Genomic DNA, 26,987 nt, shown 5'->3' on the forward strand with positions numbered 1-26,987 from the left:
AACTTTCTTGAAGAACTAGATAAACAACAATAGCAGAAAGCAGGCCCAAAAAATTGTGTCTGCCTCAAAGACTGCAGAAGAGCATCCTTCAGAAGCTTTGCACTTATGCTAGAGCAAAAAGGGTATTTTATCTACATTTCACCTATTTCTGTCCCAAAGTAACTTCAATTAGAACATTTCAGACAAAAGCTGAAGTGTTCACATTGGAAATATCACGATGAAGTATGGCATGCCAGGAGTTTCCATTTTCATCTCTAAACTGGTCTGTACCCTTGTGCAACAAAATCATCTCCCTTCTCTACCACTTCTGTTGTCTCCCTGCCAGAAAACACCAGACTCACAGTGCAGGACTTGAAGCAGAGCTGATATATATGCTATTAAAACTTTTTTTTTTTTTTTTTTTTTTTTTTTTTTTTTTTTACTTCCAGGCCTTAAAATCAGGCCTGCACAAAAACTGATTGAGCTGCCAGATAACCAGAAAACCCAGGCAACTCTAGAAAAGTAAAAAATAAAGTTTTTTAAGAAGAGGACACCGCTCATAAAACTCATGTTGGTTTACCACAGGGAAGTATTGGAAGATGAGAGCTCTTGGCTATGACAAGCATTAAACAATATGAAGAACATGGACAGAAGACAACCAAATTAACCCTGCCACAACATATCGCAGCAATGTTTCCATCTTAACAAAAAGATTTCCAGCTTTAGCCATTAAGTCTCCCACTGTAAAACTATTATTTTACAGGAAAGCTGTCAGTTTTCATAAAATATGTTTCACACAAAAATAGGGAATCTTCTTCATTAGAAACTTTCTGACCAATTACAACTTCAGTATTAGGTGTATCCCAAAGAATAAGTCCAGAAGTCTTTGAGACAAAATAAAATGCCTTGATTTGTTTCAAACTCTGCTGGTAGGAAGTTACCGCAATGCAGAAATTCTGGAAGTGGACACTGGTTTCCATCATGATCAGTGCTGGATACCGTTCATTTTGTGTATCAACACCTCATTTGTTGGGGACTATCCTTTTGGGCACTGCAGCCTTTCAGCTTGTGTAGCACCCATCTGCTCAGGACTCCAAGTATCAACATATCTGCATAGCTTTACTAAGTTATTCTTTCTAAAGACTTGTTCTGAGGTCTTGTCTTTCAAAAGTCCATCGATGTTCCAGCTGAACAGCTGTTCTACTAAACAAAGAAGTGTCAACATAATAGACTCTACCAGTTCATCTGGCATAACTTGAATAGAAACAAAGCCAACTTGACCTTTTTTTATTTTAAGTATTACACAGACGTAATTGTGTACAAAATCAGAATGCATACAAATGTGTACAAAATTCAAACTGTTCTAGTACAAAATTTCCACATTAAATATTATTAAAACTTGAAGCCGCGTGAGAAGAAACAAACCACCGTAAGAGTTGGCTGCTAGCCATCTACTTCTTCTATTTCATGTTAATTTGTTTGCATCAGTTGCAAAGAGAAATCAGGCTGTCAGCATAAATCACAAATATTTTTTGCTGTGACAACCGTAACAGTAGTCAAGTCTCCCATAAACACGCAACTAGAAAGAGGTAATTAAAATGTCAAAGTCAAGAAAACATTCTTCTTTTATTCTAAGATATCAACTACCCCTAAGTACCTGAGGTTGAAGAGGGGTGGGAAAGACCATTGTTTAAAGTGGCTAAGGTTGCTTTTTCTAGGTAAGTTGACATTAACACTAAATATGGGTCTTGCCCACAAAACATTTCACTACATCTGACAAGCTGCAGAACTGTACACGTTGATCTTTAACAGTCATCCTGGCCAAAAAACTGTGGGCAATCAACAAACCCTGAAGCTTAATGCCCTTTTCTGAAACTCTTGTATGTTCCGTCCTAGCTTCCCTAAGAAGTAATAAGAGCTTTTTGGTAACAGGCTATAAGTAGCAAAAGCAACAAGTTTTGCGATAGTGCTGTGTTGCAACTCACACTTCATACAGTAACAGAATCAAATACACCACAGTTGCTTTTAAAATACCTGGTTAAAATCAAGCAACTGAGATGTTTGGTGAATGATATTACTCCCCCTGAATACTGTCCCACATCATACTGCCAGACTGCAGCAGGATACCCTGAAAAGTAATACACAGGTTACTGGGTATAGTAATTGTCTGGGTTTCAAGAGGCGCTATTAAAAACAAAACAAAGAACAAAAGAAACATGGCTGTGTAACATAATTCTCAAATATGAAGGACCTATATTTTCAACACTGGTTTAAATGTCAAAATTTTAAATTGGGATGGCAAGTCCTAAAGTTGAGCCATAGTAGTGACAAGTGAAAGGATGCTACATGGCACCTACAATCATCATTTTTAAAAACTTACACTATAACCTATAAAAATAAATATTTTTACAGTTTCTATAAAACAGGTGGGAGAGCCTATGTCTTGCCCCAGAAGTCCTCCTTCCTCTTCTGAGCTCGTTCCAGTATCTGAGATGCAAGTGAGCTAGATGCTGCCGAGCGAGCAGAAATCTGAGACAGCCTGTCATCTGTTGGGGAAAGCAACAAGGAAAAAAAATAAACACAAAGATTAAATTTGCATTTAAAACACAGTCACGTTCATGGCAGACTTGGAAAGTACAGGTATTTTTATACCCTCTATAAGGGTAGATAATAAAATAGTATCACAATATACTTTGATTCTATTACTTGGTAACTTACACACAGGAGAAGAATTTCACTAGAAAGCTACTATGAGACCATGTAAAGCTTAAGAGAGCTACATGCCCAGCACCTAAACTCAAGAATGAGATCCCCACTGTCACCTGGGGAATTTTGAAAGTACTGCCTGATTCTCCAAGTCGTCTTTACATTTACTCTCCTGTCAGGGACCTCAGAAATTGCTCCTGTGTAGAGACTAGACTCTGACAAAAACATTCATGAAAGCAAACCACTTCAAGCAAACAGGACAACCTTTGAATGCCACAACTAAAATATCACAACCTATGCTGCCAAAAGAGCTCTTTTGTGCCAAAAGCAGTTAGTGTGCCACAAGCTGTTAAAAGAAATGTATCTTCTGAACAAAACAGGAAGTTTAACACAACAGCAACAAGCACACTTTATAAATGTACTTCTGAAAGGTCTTCTTTTTGAATATAGGATCCACTTCACACCCAACAGAACTTTGAAAATTAAACAGCCTGGATGCTGCTTCTCTAGTGAAACACAATGTTTTACTTCTGCAACATCATTATTAACATGTTGCTACAGCCCTGTCAAGATGCTTTCTATGAAAAATCACACCCATTCTTCTGCAATGGATTAAAAATATGTATATATGTCACTGCTTTCCAGGCCCCCTACCACCAAAACAACGAAGATTCTGCATCTACATTCTACCTGACCTGTACTTTGTCAGTGTTTCAACCATCTATTCAGCAGCATTTCTACATCCCTGAAATGCAGTGATCCAAACAGCTCACACCAGACTCACACGCTGTGCATAACAACTGTATTCCCACGTATGAGAAAGCTGCTAACTGCACTTGTGTAATCAGACGTGTCCTTGGAGTAACTCCCAGTTTTGTATGCACGTGAACAACTATGGGCTAACGAAATATCTGTGAGCTGGCACGTTGCACCTGTTTCTGAAAGCTCATACACCATCACTCAGCTCATAGTAAAAAGAAAGAAAAAGAAACAGCAATTACTGCACTTCATCTGAGAGCTGCAAGCTTGTGGGAAGCTGCAGAGTACTATAGGATTTTGCATGGTTTACGTAGATACACAGATGCTTGGCTGAGCCATCTGCACAGCCCACACATTTTCCAGCCAACTGCAATGAGTGAAATAGAGAATCAGTCTGAACCTTGGTTAAAACCAAGGAGCCAACAAGCATAAGGGGTACCAGAAAGGGCTTTGGTTATTCTGGGGTATATCTATAAATAAACCGCTGTCAGATACAACCTCACGCTGCCCATACTCTAATCTGAACCAAACACAAGGGATTGCAAGTTGCACAGCACCACACCAAGGTCAACCCTATACGTCAAGCTAAGAAATGATGTGTATCAGCCCAAACCTAATGAGGCTACAGTGCCTTTGGTTGACTCACACGACCAGAAGAGTTTTTTTTGTGGCTGCCCACAAAAGGGCCAAGAAGACACACTGGTGGCCCATGCACGCACTGGCTGCTCCCCCCAAGTAAATTTACAGTAAATGGAAGAAAAAGCCAAAACAGAAATCAGAATAACAGGATGCCTCTGCTCCCTAGCACACGTAGCAGAGGAGCAGGTTGAAAATTGAAGTCAGAGGAAACATTTTATGCTACGTATCTGGTGGTGAACACTCAAGCAAAATCTTTATCTGAAGATACGTGGTACCTTCTAAGTTGCATCCATAATTACTGAAGCTGCAACCTGAGCTGTGATCATTTTGCAGTTTGCTTCTGTTGCTACCAACACAAAGGCTTAAAAAAATTTGTGGGGAGGAAATGATTTTAGGTATGGAGTTGAGTAAGCTATATTAAACATACTGAACCACAATGGGCTGGTTAATTTTCAGCTGCATTTAATGGTTTATTTATTCTGGAATATTCCTTCATATTCCTACTTCACATTACCGGGGTGAACATTTTTAGTTTCTTTTGATAAAACAAATAGTGGGGTAGTTATTCATGCAAACGCATAAACCAGTATCAGTTTTGACTGCAAAAGTAAAAAATTAATCTAGATAACACACATATGATATACAGGAATATTTTGTGATGAGAAATACCTTCATCGTTATAGTTTCTTTCCTGAAGGGGTAACTGGAAAGATCTCAGTTTTGGATTCCCAATGTTTCCTAAGAGAAAAAAGTCAAAGCACATTTTGGAATCATTTCAAAAGAGACAAAGCATAATATTTAATTGTACAACATTTTAAAATGTTGCATTATTTCCATCAACACGAGTCTTTCAAACTAAACATGCCAAGAACTCCATGTGACTCCTTTACCCTAAGCTGATGCTGAGCTAGAACACAGCACCAATTCTAACTTCTTTCCAATGAGATTCTCTGGATTTCACTAATCCTCTTAACCTGTGCAGTACTTGCTCCTTTCTCAAACGAAATTATTACCTTATTATTACCTAACAATTATAACGCAAGAACCAAAAATTGTGGGATCATTTTGGGCAGCTATTGAAAGCCTTTCTGGAATGGCAATGCAAGTACATAAACTTTATTTTGACTAAGCAGTGAGGGATTCTTCATTATCAGATTTATGCCCTCAGTGCCCTTAACAGTTGTCAAAAATCTCTTGAAATGCTCCAGCACAAATTCCTCCTCGAAAAAAAAATTTCACAGGGAATTAAAACAAAAAACAAAACCAAAAAAACAACTTCAGTGTCTTTTCTCAATATCCACTAAATCTTTATGGTTTTTTTAATTATTTTTTGTTTCCATGTTCTGCAGAACTATTTAAGGAGCTTATTTCTCAGAAATCCACAACTTCTGCAAAATAATACCATGTTTTAGAGGTCCAGTTACACATCACTCCACATATACATACCAGTTGTGGCCTCAAGATTAAACGTAACAACTGTTCATGCTAAACCAAATTATTCTCATAATGAGTAAGTACTTATTGAAATTAACATAGAAAAATTACACAACGGACCACTAGAACACAATGATGTTGGTGGAATCTGAAACCAGGGTGGACAGCTGTGCACACCCTCTCAGCAAGCCATGGTAGAAAAGCTTCCATTTGCAAACACCACATTCTTTATGGTCATTAAGGCCAGAATACTGCAAGGTAACCATTTCCATCCCCTGACACTAACACAGCCAGTTAATAAGCAAAACCCACCATTATGCTGGAATTCAGGATCCTTGAGAGTTCCCTGAATACGGGGAGAGGGACTCCAACAAGACACAGGGCAGCTTCTGGCTGACTTCAGCAGAGGAGGTACAGAGGAATGCTCTTCATGTGCTGAGTTATGAGAAACTCGCTTATCAGAAACAGCGTTAGGAGGCCACCGATCCTGCCTAAGCGGCAGAGGATCCAGAGTTCCCAGCCCAGCAGGTGGAGAGGTAAGGAGTGAAACAGCTTTCATTTCCACATCAGGCTAAAACAGAAGGTGGAAGGTGGGGAGGGAGAAAAGCAACAACAAAAAAAAGCAGTTCATATATACTGTTTTAAGTATACGCACACCAGCCTTCAAGTACAGACCCTCATGTATACAACAAATGTTTTTAATAGGAAAAAAATTAAGGGCTCCTTATTGCAACTTGTGTTTTTGTTTTAAAAAACATACATGTAGCAGAAAAAGCCAAAATGGAGCTCATCTAATCTCTCTCTTTTACTTGATAAAAAAATACATATTTATTCAGATATCATCCCTTTTAGTCACAGATGCTGATAACTTTAGGATAAAATATCACACAAGAAAAAGAATTATCGAGTAAAGTACTCAAATTACTTTAAAAGCATTTTCCTGAAATGCAAAAAGCTAAGTTCCCTTACTTACTTACCCGGAAGGACCTTTTTTTTGTAGCTTCTCTTATACTTTGCTTAGCTGAAGAAGGGTCTGTTCCTAAACCTCGCACTCTCGGCTGTGAAGATGAAGACCTGAGTTTAGGAGGAGACACTAGAACTGCACCTCCTATTGTAGTGGAGAAAATGAAAAATAAATTATTACCATAAAAAAAAGCTTACTGAATTAATTCATACATGTCTTTTTTTTTTCTTTAGTTCTTGAAATACATTTTTGCATTTAAAAGTCTTTTTACCAACAGCAGGGGTAGTGAGATCATGATGAGTCCTCTGTGCTCTACCAAGTGCTCTCAGCTTTGGAGTAGGAAGTCTGCCGCCTGGCTCTGAGGATACAGAAGAAGAATCTGACACAGCTGCAGAATTCGGCAGTAAGGCATTCTCACTGCAAAAATGAGAAATGATTACCAGGTTAGCTAAGGACTCAGGCATCTTGCATTCAAACTTTTGATTTCTAACACATCCCTACAATGAAGGTAAGTCAGTGAGGGCCATAAAATACCAACAGCCTGTAGCTACAACACCTGTTTGCAACAGCAAATCCTGAACTCCAGCCCCTATGTCTCGGTTTCTGTAATTTTTTTTTGTAACGTCACTGGATAAAATACATAAACAGTTTGAAGCTACAAATTCAGACTCCCTCTGTCCCAATAAACCTTGAATGCTTTGCAGCACAGTAGCACAGACTCAACCTGAGGGCTGGAAAAAGTCCTCGCCCAGCATAACTTTGAACCTGACGTTGCCAATAGTCACCTCGGAGGTGGGAATGTGGGTTTGTCTCTTTTCAGTCAATGTGGTGGAACCGAAACCAAGTATCCCACATTTATGCAACCACTCCAGCCCCCAGGTTATTATATAAATCAGCACTACCACTTCTGTCTTCTTCCTCCAGATGCATCGCAAAATAGGGTGGCAGCATGCCCACACTGTGTGAGGAACCTGATCCTACTACCATGCTAGACACGCTCTGAGGACCTCTAGGCAAGGAGTGCCTCGTTTCTAGCTCTCAAGCAGGCTTGGATAGCATGCAGTTTTTAAGCTGCATGGCCACACCTAGAGCAGGTCTCAGTGCGCACACAACCACATTGCAAGATAACAGAGAATCTTCGATGTCAATCCAAGAAACATCAATGAGCTGCATCATCTCTAGAATCTTAGAAACTTGAAGTTTTCAGGTGACAGTTTTGAATGTTGAGGCCTGCGTTTCATTTCTGTCTGGGTCTAGCATCTCAACCTTTCCTTGCCTGGTTTTGCATACAGGATATAATCCCCAAAGGAGATCATTACCTTTCCTTACCTTATATTTGTGGGGTGACACCAAAGATAAAACACAATAGGGAATACAAAATGCTTAGATAGTATGGTAACAAGGGCCAGAGTTATTCAGCTTTAAATATATACCAAACTAAAATACTGTTCTACCAAAAAAGCCTGCAAAAGTTGCACAGTAAAAAGCCAGAGACTTCAGTAAGTAGATATAACATGGATCTTTCAACTGCCAAACACAGTGCTATGCACTGTACAATTCACATGGTTCTGAATATCCCCACACTTTTTTCCCACCTGGGCTCATTAACATAATCACTGGTGATTACTGGATGCTAGTAAATTTTTTTTTCTCCCAAGTCCTCTATCTCTGCCCATGAGTTTTATTCAGAAAAACAGGCACTTAAGAACAAGATTAGCATGGATTCTGTCCTTTGAATCTTATCAATCCTATACTATCAACCTGAAGCAAATTGTGAGCTTTAATTTTCACTGTACTTTGCTGCTGTGCAATGAACAGCCTGTTCTGATAGGCCTATACCACAATTTTTAAAGTTTCTGGAAAAATGCATTATAGTTTGTCATGCTTCTATTGATATTACAGCTTCAGCCTGACAAGCTAGAAAGCCAGTATTCTTCTATCAACCAGCTCAATGTCTTGAAATTTCTTACTCCTTGTTGTACGATTAAAAAACAAAAGTAGACACACTAAATTATACTCTTATAAGAACAAAAACTAGTTAACATACAATTTCTGAGATGTTAGAGGAAAAAATTAAATATATGACAAACATGTTCAGTTTTACCCTTCAACTTTGTTATCTTCATTGTTTTCCTTATTGTTTTCTTCTAAATTCTGCACCACAACTGCAGCTTTTTCATTTTCTTTTTCTTCCTCTTCTGTTGATTGCTGATTCTCCTTTTCCTCAGTAGCTTCTTGCTCACCCCAGACTAAACGCCTTTTGACTGGAACAGTTGAAGCATTTGACATGTCTTTTTTCTCAGGGCCATTCTCGTGTGACTCTTCTCTGGCGTCAGGCTCCTGCAGCATTTTTGGCCTTGGTGCAGTCTCTTTTTCAGAAACACTAGGCAACAAAGAAAGCAGCATCTCTTACCATCGATTTGCATGAAATACGTGTGCCTATATAGAGCGTGCTCATTAGCTTCAGTCCTTCATCAAAAGTACAGCTCAGATATTAAGTGGTACAGTTAACATGATGTATGATTAAACTCCCATTGCAACTTTAACTGATGTTTAAGCACAAGCCATTTTCAAACTAGGTTCTGTAAAAACTCTTTTTGAACTTCTATTTCCAGAAATGGACTGTAAAATTAGCTCTGTATTTTGAAATATAAAACAACAATTTGGATTATCAGACGTTCTCAAAAAATAACTACCTAATTCCATGTGTAGGAACTGTCTGATGGCACAATTTTGAAAGCCAAGCAGTTTAGGAAACTACTTTCTTGGCACAACTTTTCAAAGTCTTAAACTCTCAGTTGCTCACAGAAATCAACGCAGGGCACAGAAATAAGATCAGTAAGAGGGTCTGTATCTCACGGGCAAAAAAAATAAGCTAACAAATCCCCCAAATTACCACCCCATACTTGACATCACTGTAATAAATACAGTTTTATTGAGTCATCCCTCAACCCTTACAACAGAGACAGTCATACAAATGCATGGATCTCCCCACACCACAGAAACAGCAATCTAAGTGGAGCATACACAGAAGCATCCAAGATTTTGTTTTCAAACATCAGATCCCAGCAAAGACACAGATGACTTTTCTTCCCTCTTCTTTTGAATATGTCTGTGCATTTCACTAAAACACTATTTCTGAATTTTCCTAGCAAAATATTAAATATCTGCCAATTCTGATGGCACTCTAAGGAAGGAAAAAATGGATGCACACCATGCCAGACCCTAAATCTTCATCTCAGAAGTAAGCAGTGTCTAAGACTCAACCACTGGGTTACTAATTAATCCTGACAAGAACATGGATGAATTCCAAGCAGGCAGAATATATTTCACATCATTCCAATGCAGAGGAATATTACTTCAGTATGACTCAGTGATAAATTCTCCCATCCTTGATGAAATTAACGTTGTCACACTAAATATACATTTGTGGATAACTATAACGGAGAAGCATTTCTCTTCTTTCAGAAGATTTGACAATGTCTCATTTTAACTCAGAGAACAAATCAACTGATACATCTGTGAAATGGTAAATGCCTACATCTGTTCCAGAGAATTTATAGTCAAACATCAAAGATCTTAAAGCTATGCTAAGCCAATATTCAGCATTTTGCTCTGTTTCAGAACTGCAGAATAACATGCAGGAATGCCTGTCTTACCCAGCAAGATCTAGTGCTCTAATGTCATTGCTGATGCCTTCTTCTGAACTGGAACTGGAGGACACATCCCAAAGACTGTTATTATCAGACAGGATCTGGTTGAGATGGTATCGGGAGAAGTGTGTTCCCTCTATTCGCTGTCTGTAAGCCTTTGCTCTTGCTCGAAGTTCTCTCACCTGCACATCAAAGTTTCGTTAAGTTGCACATCTCTTTAAAGTTCCCTTATATACTACTACAAAGTACTTGCATTTGCTAATGGCTGCTAAGGGAGAAAGGCAAGTTACTCATAACAGGGCCACCCACAGCACAAATATTGCATGCTACAGTAAGTGCAAAAAAAAAAAAAAAAAAAAAAGGAAAGCAAAAATAACAAGTTTACATTTAGTAAGCATGTTCCAGCCATTAAGCCAAAGCAAAATTATCAATTACTTATTCAATGAGCACAAAAAGTTATGCAGCAGCTATGAATAAGTTTAGTGTTGGATTCTATTTTTTTCATCAGGGTTTAGGCACAGCAGAATGCTCCAAGCATTAACACAAGAACTTAGATGCAACCAACCTCCATATACCACATGGAATTTAGGGGGTTTTGAGATGCCTAAGAAGAGGAATACAGAATTATTTTTACATTTCTTAATCTCCTCCCAACGCTGTATCACTGTTCTAACTTTATTACAGTCTAAGTAAGTAACTAAAGACTGAAAACCTGCCAATACAGCTCTATGCTGCCTCCCTGAGATTCAGTAACAAGTTGTAACACGAACACATCAACACTGGTATTTTGACAATTTTTGTCAAGGTTAAGGAAATTAATTTAGATTTCTAAGCCTTAACACTCCAAAATTCAATCAGTACACATTAATTTCAGAGTATTTCTAGTCGACAGATCTGTATGCAAGTGTACTACTGAGTTAATAGTTTGTGAGCACTGCTCCTGTCTATTGCTACACTGATTTTATCTCAGCAAGGAGCTGATGACTACATGAGATCGCTTAGTGCTATTTTGTGTAAGTCATAATATCAAAATCATTCCTTCTAGGCTATCACTAACTGTAAGAATGAGACGCAAAACTGCTAAAATGTCAGTTTTAGTTTCAAAAATAAGCATTGCAAACCCTCTCTTTAGATGTTATGCTGCTGATTTAGCACTGCCATTTTTATGGCTAAAAGTGTTGCAATACTCACCGCCTTGTGTCTTTCACACAAACACAATTTAAAGCACATGACTAAAAAGCAACAACAAAACTTTTATTTTTCAAATGATTAAAAGTAAGTTCTTGATATGTTTGTATGTATCCTGTTATCCTGTCTCACTAAAAAATGGTTCAGAGGAAATAAGCACTTTGTCAAAGAGCAAAAAAGCAATACTGACACTACCCTTAGTACATTTTTACGTTACTATTATTATTGTTATTTATTTCACAATAGGCTTAACATAGTTCTTCCTGTAAGGAACAGGGATAAGTGGGCCAAATTCCACAAATCCCACTAAAAGCACACAGATGCAGCAGATAGAAATCCACTTAGCCTACACCAGCTAATACCCCATAAGTTGCCCCACTAAACTTCCAAAGAATAGCCCGTTAAAAATATACGCTTGTCATTTTAAGAGGAGAGTTTAAAGTTTGAGGTGCGAGTGATTTACTGGATTATTCACTTTAAGAAGAATGAAAAATTAATTATGATAGCCACAACAGAAGGAATATAAACCCAGAGCAACAGGATGCTGCAGGGGGAGGAAGAATACTATGTCTCCAGTGAATTGTGAAGAAGTACAAAGGACAAGCGTCTCCTTCAGTGACTCAGCAGGCAGCATTATCTCAGCAGGACACAGGCCCCAAAGAGTCCTGCTGTGATTATGAATTGTCCGCATTAATTTTTCAAAAGCGTAATTCAAAGAGGTCTTTTCATTCTACTGCTCAAAAGAAAACCTTAATGATACGTATTTTAGGTAGCAGTCTAGCAGTAATCACTACAGCAAAGGTCAGACCAGGACTCTCTTACAATCTTTGCTGTTGGGCTCAGAATTTCAGAAGGTCCATTTTAGACCCAAAGCTGTCTACGCATCGTCTCAACTAAGGGGGAAACCCGACTGGAGCAGTCAGAGTTCATCATCTAATCACTTACACTAAAGAGAGATGTTCTGTGGGCACCCTCAGCAGGGGGGAGTCTCAAAGAGCAGCCAGAGGCAGCAGTTAGATACAGCTCTGCAGAGCAGTCGTGTCAGTGCATTATTAGCAGGGGAACAGGTAGGGAATCATTTACAAACCAAAAGGACTGTAGAGAAACTGGTAAGGAAATTGTGAATGGCCAAAATACCTTTGTTGCTTTACAAGTGAAACTGCTTGATGCTTTTTCCAAGTTTTACATCCCTTTATTAATCTGCAGTAATGTATTTCTCAAATGGCTAAATTCTTTCTTAGGTCTCAACTGTGAATGAAACATTTTATTCAGTTCTGCTAATTCAGACATACTGGATTCTTATTCATTAGAACACAAATATTAATGAACTCAGAAAAAAAATAAAGCCTAGCAAAAGATAAGGTTGCTGTTGTTTTTTTTTTCTTATACTACCTGAGGTTTTAAGAATTAATTTAATTAACCTTGGTTTCCTTCCAACCTATCCAGAAGAGAAGACTGGAAAAATTTCAAGCTTTAAACTTGGACTACGCCCACAAAAACTTAATTTTAAGAGTCATAATTCTGTAAGATTTATAAGGAAATACTAACAAGACACTAACAACTTAAAAAAAAATACACAGAAAATCACACTAACACATTTGCACAAGCTAAATCGTTTTCTTTGTCTATTAGACAAATTAGTTTGATACTCTCACAGGCATGTGATTCCAAGTCTAACAGAGGAGAAAGTCAGGGAACTCCAATTGTAAAAACCTCTTCTGTATGAAGTCATACTAAGATCTAACATAGATATATTCAAAACCGTGCATGTCATATAAGCATATTTATAGTCAATAAAACATTTGTTATTATTGTCTTAAAATTGGCTCTTCTAGCTACCTGGCACAACTCCTTCACTTAGAAGGTCCTAAATATCCTAATAATTCTTTGTTGAATTCTTCATGAAGTGACTTTTTATCAGGTTTCCTCTGCAAATCCCTCGTCAGCAACAAAACCTCCACACGAGTCAGACCCATCCAAACCACCTATCTACCGCGTGGCAATTTCTTGTGCACTCCAATTAAACTCCAGAGGTATTTACTTCCAGCTTCTCCCAAACACATCCTAAAAAGGATCCTGCCTGGTAAAGCTGAACGCCCGCCCTCCACCTGCAGTCTCCTCATTCCTTCCCTTGATTGTACTGCAGAGACTCCTCTCAGCTGGCCGTGTAGCAAACAAAACACACTCCATGGCAATGCGTCCCTGTCCCTCTACTTGCCTGCTTGGCAGCCACTGTTGAAGCAGACGCTGCTCTGGACTGCCGCCTGCTGCAGTTTTGAATGCTTCTGACACAACATCCAGTCTCCGGACAAAAGCCTTAGATGCCAGACAAATGAGGTGATATTCCACAGAAACATTCTGTAGACTTGCAGTCAGGCTGCAAGCAGTAGCTTAGATCATTCTACAGCCTTAGGAATAGTTAGTGTAAATCAAATACATACATCAGTATTTATCAAAAAGAAAATACTGCACATTTTTAGTCCCCTAACCTCCTCAGCAGACAGTTTTTGCAGAACAGATTATCTGATGATGGATACAATAATTTGAGTCATCACGAACTACAATATAATTTAAACTTTGAGACGTATTTCTCATTCTTACCTATATTCAATATAAATTTCTTTTTACCTAAGAAGAATAGAATGACATTTTAGATCCAGTAAGAAAACATAGAACTATTTGCTGAAGCTCAAAGCCCAATCCCTAGTCAACCCCTCCAGTTCTGCCTTCCACAGCAGCTTGGTCTTGACCAAGGAGACAACTTTCATTTGCCAAGCACCTACCATGTATTTAGCAGCACTCAGTGTCTCAGGAAGGCTCCCTCCATCACATGAGAGAAGCCTAGGCCACTTCAGTGAAATCTGACTGCTGCAGAACTACCTCTGGCAGTTTTGTAGCACACTGCTGAAGGTTTTGATGTACTTGGGTAATTCAGGGAACCCTCCTCAATAATCACTACAGAATACTACGTTCCTGAAGCTGCTGAGTATTTTCAGAGTTCTCAAACGAGTTCCTATGGGGTATAACACTGATAGTGGTTGCTAAATAAACTACAAGAAAATACTTAGGTTTGCTAAAATTGGACAGAGAAATTCTGAATCTTACAGTGTATGCGACTGAACGCAGCTGACTGCTTTGAATGGATTTATGTTGGCAGGCTAACACACCGAGTCTGACTGTCAGACTGACCTAGGCTGGTACATGTGTTGGCCTTTCCTTGTTATTCCCTTGAAACTTCTACATTTTAAAACTGGGCTGAACATCCAACACTACAATTAACTGGTTGAAAAGACGCTGTTCTGGACAATTCTGATTTGTAAGGGAAACAAAGTTCCTCCCTTACTTTCCATGTCACATTAATTAATTTATTTTTAAAATCACACTGCATCTTACTTTTTCTTACTACATATTATACTGGCTTGCCAGACCTTAATCTTCTTCGTAGTCACCTTTGTTAGCACTGCGATCTCAAAACTGTATTTTATGAAGATAACAATTCAAAGTTTTTTGCATGTAAAAAATGTTAATACAAAGCATACTCAGGTTTCAGATATTTTTTTTTTTTAAAGAATACTCACCTGATTGGGAACTTTACTCCTAATACGAGACCAAGCTCCATCTTTGTAGAAATACTGGGCTGGAGACAAAAATTTTGACCTATACTCAGTGTTCATCTTCCTAAGATATCAAGAATGAGGATGTGGGGGGGGGAGGAAAAAAAAAAAAAAAAAAAAACAGAAAGAATAAAGCTTGATACCCAGGAGACTCTTTAAGAACATTTTTAAATTTATATTACCAATAAAAAGTATTCTTGCACTTAAATTCCAGGACTAAGATATGAAGGTGCATTTAAGTAAAATTGCCTGGTCTGGCACTAAGGCGCCCAAGATGTTTCTTTCCATGAGCTCCGCTGTAAAGGCAATATGTTCTGCATGTGGCTGGGGTGGGATCTTGGGGGCAGAAACATCTGACAAGTAGAACAATGTTCAGTAATAATTCATCTAACTATGGCCTACTGTCTTTGATCTTCAAAAGCACTCGGTACTCTTAAAGACAGATTCATTTTCCCTTCAGCCACGCAAATGTAAACAGAAAAATTAGCATAACCCAACCTAAAGCAGGCAATAAGCAATACTACAAGCCCTTTACACACTGAACTGTGGCTGTATTAGCTTAAATCTAAACAGTTGTGTGGGTTTTGTTTTGTTTTTTCTTTGCTTTAGAGCATTGCTATTTTTTTTCACCTGATATTTAATATATTAAAATAAATATACTTTTTCAGTCCTTCAGAAGTAGATCATAGAAGCCCAAAGTCAGAGAATACAACATATCTTTTAAAACAAAAAGTATCAGGGTGAAAAAAAAAAAAACTGTTATATTCAGAACTTCTTTCCATATGGCTCCTTTTTTAAGGCTCAGATCTTTTTCAGTTTTACTTGCAAAACTAATGGATTAGCTCAAAAACACATCACTACTGTGCCTCAGTCTGTCATTCTGTTGCAAAAGCAGGCCACGCAATGCAGGCTGTGCAAGTCCTGTCTACTTACTGACAACTTTTGCTCTGCACATTTTCACAATTATTTGCACAATGACTTTTGGAAACTTTTGTTTGTGCTACCATACTGAAGGCATAAGAGGCAGAAATCTGTTTTCTACCAATTTAAGGACAATCAAGAATTTTACACAGAATTTTACACTGAAAAAATGACTACAATCTATGACATCAAGGAACTATAAAATCTAAAGATTTAAAGGCTTCAACTACCTTACATCCGCTCACTTTTTCATAAAGCAGTTTTATTTCATAGTATTTGGGGAGATGATTTTGTCATTATCTGCCAATATCTGAAAGCATTCAGGCCTTGGTAAGTCTCCTCTCCCATCTTCAATCTAATACCTTAACACTGACAGAAAGCCATGTGAAGGAAAGCAATCACTTGGAGATATACGAAGCGTGAAGACAGCAGAGATGGAATAGATTTAGCCATTTTTAACCTTACTTCTATTCTGGGCTTTTATTTCTCTGACTTATCTCAGATGTGTGGAAAATGGAAACATGAGTTCAGTTTCTACAATGTAGGCATGCGGCAGGAGAAGATATTTGGCTCTCTCTCAGTAACATACAACGTCATTTTATTTCAATGTTTGTCAGATTACCCTATACTGCCCTATAATATTTTTTTTTATTTCCCTTTTGTCTTGTATGGTCTAGAAAAACAAGACATCAAGTACAATCAACACAGCTTTAAGACATGTTGAACAAGCATAGGAAAGCAGTTTGAAAGGTGACTACAACTTCCAAAGCACTCTGTGAGAGTTTAGTAGCAGCACTGCATCGATTTAATTTCAATCCTTTTTAATTTATTAATAATAATGTTATTGCATCAGGAGGTTCATCTGAACCAGTGTGTTTACAAAGCTTCCACTTCCTGGAGAAAGGGATACAAATTAACATCAGGTTTAGATGTCCCCACAGGAAGCTCAGACTAAGTGCTGGGTCATACAGACATCACAGTTGCTCTTGTGACTCTAGGATCATACAGATAAAGGCCATCATAAACCATTCTAAATAGGCAGCTGTACAGGTATTTCCTCAGCTAGGTTTTCCCATTTTATACATACCCACGATTTGTACGTAAAGAGAGGGGTTTTTGATTAATATGCTGCTTATTTTTTTGTTTAGGATGTTTCTGCTCTGCTTTCCCTCGTTTTGATGCATCTTCTGCTGGCTTGTGAAGTGGTTCTTCCCTCTTCCTCTAAGGCAAAGAAAATTTTAAAAATACCGTATTAGCTAACAAACTGAAAACCCTCATGTTCCTTTTGACATCAAACTTTTGCAAAAAGTTAAGTTTAAAATGTTAGCTGCTTTGCATACTTAACATATTACATTTTGTTAATGCAAAAGTCAACCAGCAAAATGCCAAAGCTACAATTCCAAGTGCAACATTCACTTAGTTAGATGATCTATTCCGTACACTTCACAAAATGAATTTAACACAAAAAAGAAGTAACAAAAGAGTACCATACCTGTGCATTCTAACCAGACTCAACATGTGTATTTCTGGAATTTATAATTAAAATAAATACTGTTAGCCTTATAGTAAAGCAATATAAACCAATTTATAATAAACCAAAATGTGATTTTTTAATTTGCTGTCCTTTTGGTTTTGAAAGGGTCAGATTGACTTGCTCAGCTTCCACATCTAACATTTTTTTTCCAGTTTATTTCATCTTCTTGGAAATCTCAAACATTATTTCTGTTTCTGCTGGAGACCTTTACAGAAATTGTTCAAATTCAAGAAAACAAGACTGTAAAGCAAGAAAAATAGCACACACAAACTCCCAAATGTTTCTTTACAGAAATTCAGAGAACGTATGTGGGTATAGAAAAAAAGCATTTTGAACACTTTCACCAAAAATTCCCTTCTCATGCCTTCTTTTCCTTTCCTTATTAGTTCTCATGGGAAAACATAACATGAATTTCTGATATAAGAAACAAAGAAACACTTCCTGAAAGCCTCGTGACTTTTAGGCTTTCTTCACATTTGCTAGAAGAGGCAGGAAGGGCCATAATGTTTGTCAGTCTCAAATGAGACTTAAAACACCAGGCAGGTCTAGGTTCTAAATCATAAAGCCTCCAAGTCAACAATCGTCTTTAAGAACCTCTAAAGTATCAACAGCTTAAACCGAGCCACAGGCACTCCACGTTAAGGATGCATTTTGCTCAATGTCAGTTCTAGGGAACATACTGTCTTACAATGGCTGTTTCTGTTTATGAAGAAACAGAGATGGGCATTGAAGCGACTCACACGTGGTCCTTCTACCTGAAGGAAGGTTAGCTACCAGACATTTAGACAATGCTACTCTCAGCACCTTGCTATAAGAAATTCATCTTTCCACCTTGCAAAATGTCATGCAATCTAAATTGCTCTCTCCTATTTTCAGAAGGTCTTAGTCTGAAGTAATTCCTTGTTATTAAATGCATTTGGTAAAACTACAACCACATTTACTACAATTCCACCAACGTCTGTCCAAGCCAACAGCAAGACAAGGAAATGCAAGGCCTCACACAGCTGAATGACTTTTGTAAAAGGCATTTTGCTCTGGGCAACAGAACTTACATGGGCTATACAATGTCCTGCATTTACCTTTCAAGGTACAGGTAAATCAACGATAACCCTTTCTCCATATCTCTTTTCTAAAAAAAATATTGTCTCAAAGTCAGTTCCAACTGTGACAGCGTGATTTCTTTGTTTTTAATTCACACGCTACCTGACTTACCTAAAAAATTCCAGGCCTAAACAGTAGTAGAAGCACAAGCCTTCCCATCCAGTTGTCCTGCACCCTAATAAACTGCACTGCTAGCAATGGGAGCATAAACTGGAGACTTAGATTTCAGAAACTATTCCAATCACTAAAAATGTTTACATGAAAAAAAAAAAAAAAAGAAAAAAAAGAAAAAAAAAGAATGAAACTCAAACTAAGAACTCAAAAAAGAACTTGAAAGCTTATAATCAAATTAAGGTGACAGTTCAGGAAAAAAACATGTGGAATGACTTTGTAAACTGAACAAATGCACTGCAGAAACCACAAAGAGCAAATAAAGCCATACAGTGCTATTTTCAGTCTTTTACAGCAAAACAAGTACTGAGTCCAGTCCAGTGTCATTAATAACAGCTATAAAATGTAACTAAAACAAGCTTTTAGAAAACCTCACACCCACATTATTGAAAAGAACAATCAAAACTATTAACGCATACTTAGTGCCTTTCATTTAGGGAAATATTTACTTGTTCACAAACCAGAAATTCTTTCTCTTCTGAACAGCATCTCTCTTGTGGGCTCTTAGCAGGAGGAGAACCTTTGAAATTTCTCTCATGTTCTGTTTCAGAAGTAATTGCAGGAGATTTGAACGGAGGTATGGATTTACTCATATTGCAAATAACCTTTAGGTAAGGAAAAGAGATGAAAAAATAGTATGGTGATTTGCTTACCTTAAGGCTAAATTTTCAAAATCAGTTAACCAATTCAACATACCAACAGAGAGCCGGTTATGCATAAAAATACAGTATGTGCAGGCTAATTAACATCTAGGACAAATTGAAAAGAAACTTACTTTCAAAAAAATACATTTGAAGGAGACCAATTCAGGCACAGATGAACCTGTGTTCAAATGCTGTTCTTACTGAAGTTCACTATCAAAGTTGTTTGGTTTATTATTATTATTATTATTATTATTATTATTATTATTAGGGAAGACAGTGGGGAATGCTGCAGTTCAGCTTCAGGCTTACATGTAGGATTTATTTATTTTTAAAACAGATGCCATAAAACTTCTCTAGGAGTCCTGTGCTTAAGAAACAACAGACGACTGTTCTCTATTTTCTAACTCAGTGCTTAGGGCTTGGTAATTTGATCTAACCATTTTCCACTCGCTACTGCATTATAAGCCAAGGTACAGAATTTACCTAATATGTGATCTGGTATCATTTCCTCATGGGGTGTTGAGAGTTGAAGACCAGGCCATATGTCACATGTGGCATACGTTTTCCTCAGCTTTGTTATGTGAGTTTAGGTGAGACTTACAACCTAACTTGGGTAACTTGGTCATTTTCACTGCATTTCTTCAAGGGACAGGTATTGTCATTGCTCAGTATTCAGGTACGTTCTCAAGCATATCAATAAGAATCAGAAGTAAAATATTTCTAATATCTTTCATTTTTATCATGGAATTCTTAAGCTTAGAAGCTTAAGAGGCTTCTTAAGCTTAAGCTTAGAAACTGCGAACAGTTATGTTCAGAAACCAAACTGATTTCTAATAGTATCAAATGGAATTCCATATGAAATTTTCTGTAAGGTGACAGGGACAGGCCTCTTCCTGAAATGGTCCTTTGATTTCTATGCTACTGTCACACTTTTCAGTGAGTTCTCCTTGCACAAGGGACTGCTGGGAAACTGGTATCTCAAAGTACATCCACCTGCTCGGCAGTGCAACAAGAAAAATACAGGACCAGGTTTATAGTGATTGACCCTAGTTATTAACTGCTATCACCTCTGAAAGCCATTAGGGAACAAATCTGCTACCTGCAGATAGCAAAAGAGATAGCATCATCTGTAGTAATCCCATTAATGCGTATGCCCCTAGTGAACAAACAAGACAAAACAAAAGCTCTCTTTTACAGCAAAGTTTAAAATTCCAAATTCTGCAGAAAAGCCTATACTGTAAAAGGACCAAAAGACAGAGTGGGTCTCCTTTGTTCCAACCTCAGTAACAATATATTGAAAACACAAAGCAGTCTCGCAAGCACAATTATTCTTCCAGATCTGATTAGCAGCATTTCCAATACTATGAAGTCCAAAAACTCCTAAAATGCATCAAAATCCCACAGGAGTGTCTTAACATCAGGAAATTCCACTCTGACATATAAGCAGTTCTCATGAAAGAAAAAACACAGCTGACAAACTACAGAGATGCACTTTAGGGCCTAGAATTTTATGTGCACAGAGATGGAGACTGAGAGTAAGAAAACATGGTAGCACATAAAAGACCCTGAAAATAAATACTGAAACCTGCTTGATTTCAGTGGCAAGACATGTTATTACAATAAACACCTGAACATTCCTCTGTTGATCAGCTATATACAAGACAACATAACAATTATGAAAATAAAGGGCAGTACTGAATAGGACCTTTGAGCTCCTCAGATAAAATTAATGCAAATTAAAGAAAATGGTCCTGTTAGAAAGAACTGAATAAAACCAGGGTGGAGGAGATCAAGTGATTAGACTTGACTACAATGAAGAATCACAGGGAAACGCATCTAATTATCCTGCACTTTCTTTATACTAGAAGAAAAAAAAAATATATGTAATAGCATGTCAGTTTATGAAAAAGAAAAAAAAAAAAGAAAATCTTGAAAATTAAGAAATTTTCCTTAGACATAAAAGAAATTATTCATTTACTTTTTGAAACTTTTTGAAAGTTACCTCTTCAGCTGCAAGTATTGGGGACTTTTCATGAGGACTCTTCCAAACAAATTGGCTTTGATATTCAGAATTTCTGGGGAAAGTATTTAAACGTGGAATATTCATGCCTGCTTTCCTCTGAAGGACTCTGTGAAGCTGACAACAAACAAACAAAAAATTAGCACCATTTGTTTCCTCCCCTACAATGTTTTGGAGGTCAAAAATCTTTCAACGCACATCTTCAAAACAATTTTGGTTCTTTTTGTTATAGGAATTCTGTGAAAGCAAAGTACATTTTCTCATAATAGCAAACAACCCCCAGAAGTCTATAAATCACTGGCTAAATCGTCGTTTAAGTGAGATCCATAAAGATGGCATGTGAAGGGGAAAATTTGTATCGACCTACATGGAACCAAAGGCTGGTCTCAAAAGTACTGTTCTCCCACCAGAAAAGCTACAACGTACAACAACATCAAAATACAGAACCAAGGAAAGCTAGACAACAGAGGTGATGTATGTGTGCTAAGTTTCTGTAAATATCAGATTAGCAATTTTTATACCAGTCAATTAACAAATAATCTTCCCTTACCCCATTATCCATTTTTTCTGATTCCTTTTTTGAAGACACAAATGCTTCGTTTTTATTTGGTGGAGCTACAGTTGGTGATCTCTTCATATTGTTTTCTGGAAGGGCAGCAGCAGTTTCAACTCTAGAATCTGCAGAATGTGACCGAACTTTTGGGGGGAGCCTTGGTCCTTCCGGTGTTTCAATTTTTTCCTGATTCACATCATTATTACGGTCTGCGTGCAACTCTGCAGTCTTAAGAGCCTCAGTTTCAAGTGGGTCATCTAAATCACAATCTGCTGTCCACTCAAAGGACTTTGAAATTTGTGGATTATGGTATGGTACCCTTCTCTTGGAAATGAAGTTTGGTTCCCTTGTGATTCCTAAAAAAAAAAAAAGGACATACAAGGTTGAACTAAAACTTTATCCTGAATACATAATAACACTCTACTACGAGAAGAAACCGAAAGCTTGTAATACAACAGACTGTTAGACAAAAAATATTCTACTATCTTTGAGCAATGACAACCTATTAGTTATGGGCACAACCACACAATTCTTTCACATCTGCAAATGCCTTTCCTTTCCACGCAAGAGGGACAGCAACACCATGCTCCAGGACCATGTTGGATAAAACCCTGTAAAGAAAACATGGCCACAGAACAATCTTTTGCAAGTTGATTCTGGGAAAAGGAAAACAACAACAAAATTAACAGAGCCAGTGAAGAGAATGCTGTTAACGCAGGTAAAGAATAACCAGCCTATAGTGATAAAGAATATCATGAGCACTTCGAATTACATGTGCGCTATTTACCTTGCTAGACAGGTTCTCATTTACTGTGCATGGACCATGACAGACCCCTAATACAACTGTGGGCCATTAAAGAAGAGATACCTGAACTGACTTCCACTTTGAAGTATCTTGAAGAGCCTATTTTCTCAGATAGCTGGTAACTCTTTATAGTGCAACCATGAAATAAATTCCAAAATTCTAAAGAGACCTCCTAACAAAACAAGGTATAAAGTTATTTTTAAAAATTGCTGACACTTACACATGCAGATGAAAATAGAATTACCCCACCATTTTAAGACAAGGCTGAACGCAGTTAAATTGGAAAACCACAATCCAAACATTAAGTGTGCATATGTGATGGAAAAATAATTGAAGGCCTATAACTGGCTGAAAGAAACAATTTCTAGGAGAAAGAAACTCCTGTCGCAAGAAAAAAAAATAGATATAAACTTCAGTGAAAGATCTATACAGAATGTCTGTATGCCCAACTGTATATACAGGTATTAGGAAATAATTCCAGTGGAGAGACACTGGAAAAGTAACAGGAAAGAACTCAGAGCACCTCTTAACTTTTTCTGCCAGTATTCCAAGTCATTCTTAAAACTGTCAATTGTGCATTTCAACAGGAAGAACAGTAAGTGCATTAACAACAGCGAACTGCACAGATGACAAAGTCCTACAAGGTGTCAAGAGTGACATTCAAAGATGCACGCTGTTAAATGGCCACAAAATATGTGTGAGTGCAAATGAATACAAAAATGTAGGAAAACTACACCAAGCACACACAAAATCACAGCTACAATGTGAAAAGGAGAAATTGCTGTACTGCTAACTCATGACTTTATTGCAAGTCTTATAATATTTGTTGTATGAAGTTTCACCATCCTACACGTGAGAGGAGGCAATGCATAGCTCACAATTTTCAAAAGAGATTAATATGTGTGGATATGCCCATGTTTCAGAATTTGTGGAAGTTACTCTCTTAAATACAGGTACTCACACCTCCAGGCATGTGCAAGGAAAGCAAGGTTAAAGAAAGACGTATCTTGAAGTAACGAAGAAAGTGGTAATATACAAGTAAAATCTGTGGCAAGATTAAATTATTTACTGAAATGTCTAGAATCTCAGACGAAAACAAACCATACTCCCAACAGTTGGTTCTTAATTACTAGGCCATAATAGAGATCACTTATTGTATTGTCTAATGAATATATTGGACTCCAATTACACAGACGGTGCAGTGCAATTGCACTGAATTGCACAACTTTGTTAATCTGCTTTGTGCCACTACAATAATTCATATTGTTTTACTGCTCCTTTTCAAAGCACTGACAGTTGTCATCACTCTACAGCTTGCTCCTATTCCTCAACTCCCTATAGGTCTTCCAATCCAGATGCTATTTCCTTTCTCTCCTGCTTTCCAATCCCACATTTCCCTGTCATGATAACATCTATAACACTAAATCGCATTTAATGTCCGTCTTTTTTGTTTGTCCCACCCAACTGCCCTGATAACTCTTCTTAACAATTTTACTTTGTATTAGACTTTGATCAAATTAGTCTTTTCTTAATACAAAGTTTTACTTAGTGTTTCTATACACCACAGGTAAACCAATGCATCCATCGACTCGCTCTGTATGGGTTAACACTGCACCTGTGCTTCACGTTTGGGATTTAGCTTATGCTGCACAACAGAAACCACATTTTTCAGGTTTTGTATAAATAGAACTAACATTAGAAGAAAGTTTCAGTGTAGCCTGAAGGAATATGGCATTCAAACATGCATTCCTACAAATGGTAACTGGGAATACACGTTCAATTGTGTAAAGAGTCCAAGCTACCAACATTACTGGTTTGCTGTGGTCACACACCCCACCACAGCGAACCTCTCAAGACCCACGGCAGGTAAGGCTGATTTTGGCCAGGGCTGACTCAGGTGGTGCTGGGTTTTGCAATCGAGGGGCAGTTTTGGGGATGCTTACCTAGCTGATCCGACCGAAGTCCTGCCCACTGGGATTTCTGCTCTTGGTCTGGGCTACACAACTCTGGGGTTTTCCACCTGAAGTTTCTCTTATATTCGCTCAAGCCCTGCAGCAAACAGAGAGGTGTCTGTCAAGGGAGTGCTGCCTGCCGTGCTTCTAGCACCTGTGGGGACGCGATCTGCGAGGAAACACCTCACAAGACGCCTGCACGAAGCACTGAAAGTAGGAGGCTGCTCTCCACGTCCCAAGCCAAACCCCACAGAGACAAAAAACTACCCTCCGAACTGCATGAGGAAGAAAAAATAAATAAATAAATAAGCGTGGAATAGCGTCACGCACACAAAAAGCATACAAAATCACGCTTTAAACAACCTCTTCCACGCCCACCACGGCGCTCCTTCTGCCGTTTGGGGCCGCTTTCCCTCAGCACAAGGCTCCCCCTCTCCCGGGCCGGGCCCCCCACCGCCGCCCCCGGCCGCCCCCGGGACTCCCTCTCCGCCTCACCCTGAAGCGCACGGGCATGGCGGAGCGCTGGGTGCCGGCCCCCGGCCTCCACCGCCGCCGCTGCCCCGGCAGAGCCGCCGGCCCCCTTCACCGGGCGCCTGCGCGGCGGCTGCAGCACGGGGGCGGGGAGCGCCATGGCCCGGGGCCGGGCGGCCACCGCCTCCCTCCCCTCAGGGCGCTGCCCGGGGGGGCCATGTTGGCCCCGCGCCTCACGGAGTCCCTGTGCGCTGCCCACCGAGCCCCGAAAGCGGCACGGCGTCGTTTTGCTGCTGCTGGTTTGGCCCCGGGAGCTCTGGCAGAGGCTGCCGAGGGCTTCTGGTGGCGGAAAAATAAGGTCCTTCGCCTCAGCCGCCCTCCCGGCGCACCGCCCGCCCTCAGACCCTAATCCATCTTCAGGGCCACGTCCTCCTCCGGCTGGCTGCCCGCTGCTGGTCTCCCGCCGACACCCTCTCTTTGGCTACGTTGAATTAACAAGAAGAAAAGATTTTAAAAAATAAAACAGAAATATTAAGCAAAATGCCTTAGGCAGTCTGTACTCCCTCTGCCCTTGGCTGCTGGCTCTCCCTCTGACTGCTGGGTGCAGCCTGTTGCTGTTTTCCAGCACAGCCTAAGCTGCTTGAGCAAGGGCTTTGCCATCTCTTTACGCACCTCTTTGTTAACAAATGTCAAGACAACCATTCTGTTAGAAGTTACTGATCGATTACCCTTGAAACCATTAGGTTCCCCCAAATCAACTGGTTTGTTTTGTTATTACAGTGGTTTGTTTTCAGGCAGGTCTAGTTTACGTTTTCTAAAATAATGCTAAACTTCTTATAGAATATGAAAATCCAGCTGGCAAGTCTTTCAACATAGATTCCAGGTTTGCCAGGAATCCTTCTTCTTTGATATGTATGGAAACCAAGCCAAACATAATTTCAGTATATTTATAGGGTGTTTTCCAATTAGCCAAGCTGTAATAATATATTTATAGATGGTTTGGGGCTGTCTGGATTCAAAGGTGAGTTTGAATCTTTAATCCAAATACATAACACGACACTACACCATCCTGAAATGCTGGGCATTATATTTCTTAACAATGTCTTCCCTGTCTTTTTTAAGATAAAGCAAAATAAATTTTACTGAAATGATGGAATACATATTCATCTACATGCACTGATTCCTTTAAATTGTGTTTGAAATCTCCTCCTTATAGCTAAGAGATAGCTTTAGGTGATGTGGAGGAAGTATTTCAGTAAATATGTCAACCACTGAGCTACTTGATGCCCTTTACCACTGCTGATGCATATTACCTACTTCAAGTTCAATGTATATGCATTACTGAACACACTGTTATTCAAGATATTATGATGTAAGAGTGCTAAAATGCTTAGGCTGCTAAGAATATTTTTGTGTCGGTGCCAAATAAATAATGCAATCATGAAAATGAATCCATGAGCAGGAAAAGTTACAGCATATGCACAAACTCATTGCACTGAAAAGAAAGAAAATATTGTGTCCCAAAGCCTATAGAGTTTTCTGGAAAATAAATTAGCTGGGACCGACACAAACATAAGTCCATTGGTAACTGGTCTGTATTATTTATTGGATCCTATTGCTTTAAATAAATAAATAAATAAATAAATAATAAATTAAGGCTTGTGTTTCTACACAACACAGTTAAACAGTTTTAAGCGTGATTCAAGTCATTTCAGATTTCCTCAACACTTGGGAGGGTGACTGTTTTCCTCCGTTGTTGCCTATAAAACATGCAAGTATTTTATTTTGTTTTACTGATATTCATTCTAGATTTAGATCTTGCTGTTGCTGTTCTTCAAATGACTTAACAGATGTAATTTGCTAAATCACACATGAAAAT

The 26,987-nt window shown here is 38.5% G+C and overlaps 1 protein-coding gene across 2 annotated transcripts; it reads right to left on the reverse strand.

Moving 5' to 3' along the window:
- Positions 1–1,268: 1,268 nt before the first annotated feature.
- MDM1 (Mdm1 nuclear protein) lies at positions 1,269–25,187 on the reverse strand. 2 transcript variants are annotated; one of them, XM_032207183.1, is made up of 15 exons: positions 25,133–25,187; positions 24,629–24,734; positions 21,878–22,236; positions 21,310–21,444; positions 19,125–19,268; positions 16,945–17,078; positions 14,901–15,000; positions 10,700–10,738; positions 10,141–10,316; positions 8,586–8,864; positions 6,753–6,898; positions 6,495–6,625; positions 5,830–6,088; positions 4,753–4,821; positions 1,269–2,525 (listed from the first exon to the last, which is right to left on the reverse strand). In XM_032207183.1, the coding sequence occupies exons 1-15, from the start codon at positions 25,148–25,150 to the stop codon at positions 2,416–2,418; spliced, it is 2,205 nt and encodes a 734-aa protein (XP_032063074.1). In that variant the 5' UTR covers positions 25,151–25,187; the 3' UTR covers positions 1,269–2,415. The 2 variants fall into 2 exon arrangements, with proteins under 2 accessions (XP_032063074.1, XP_032063068.1); XM_032207177.1 differs by having other exon boundaries at positions 19,113–19,268.
- Between the last annotated feature and the right edge of the window lie 1,800 nt (positions 25,188–26,987).

This window comes from Aythya fuligula, chromosome 1 (assembly GCF_009819795.1).
Source record: "Aythya fuligula isolate bAytFul2 chromosome 1, bAytFul2.pri, whole genome shotgun sequence".
In the NCBI taxonomy this organism is placed as follows: domain Eukaryota; kingdom Metazoa; phylum Chordata; class Aves; order Anseriformes; family Anatidae; genus Aythya; species Aythya fuligula.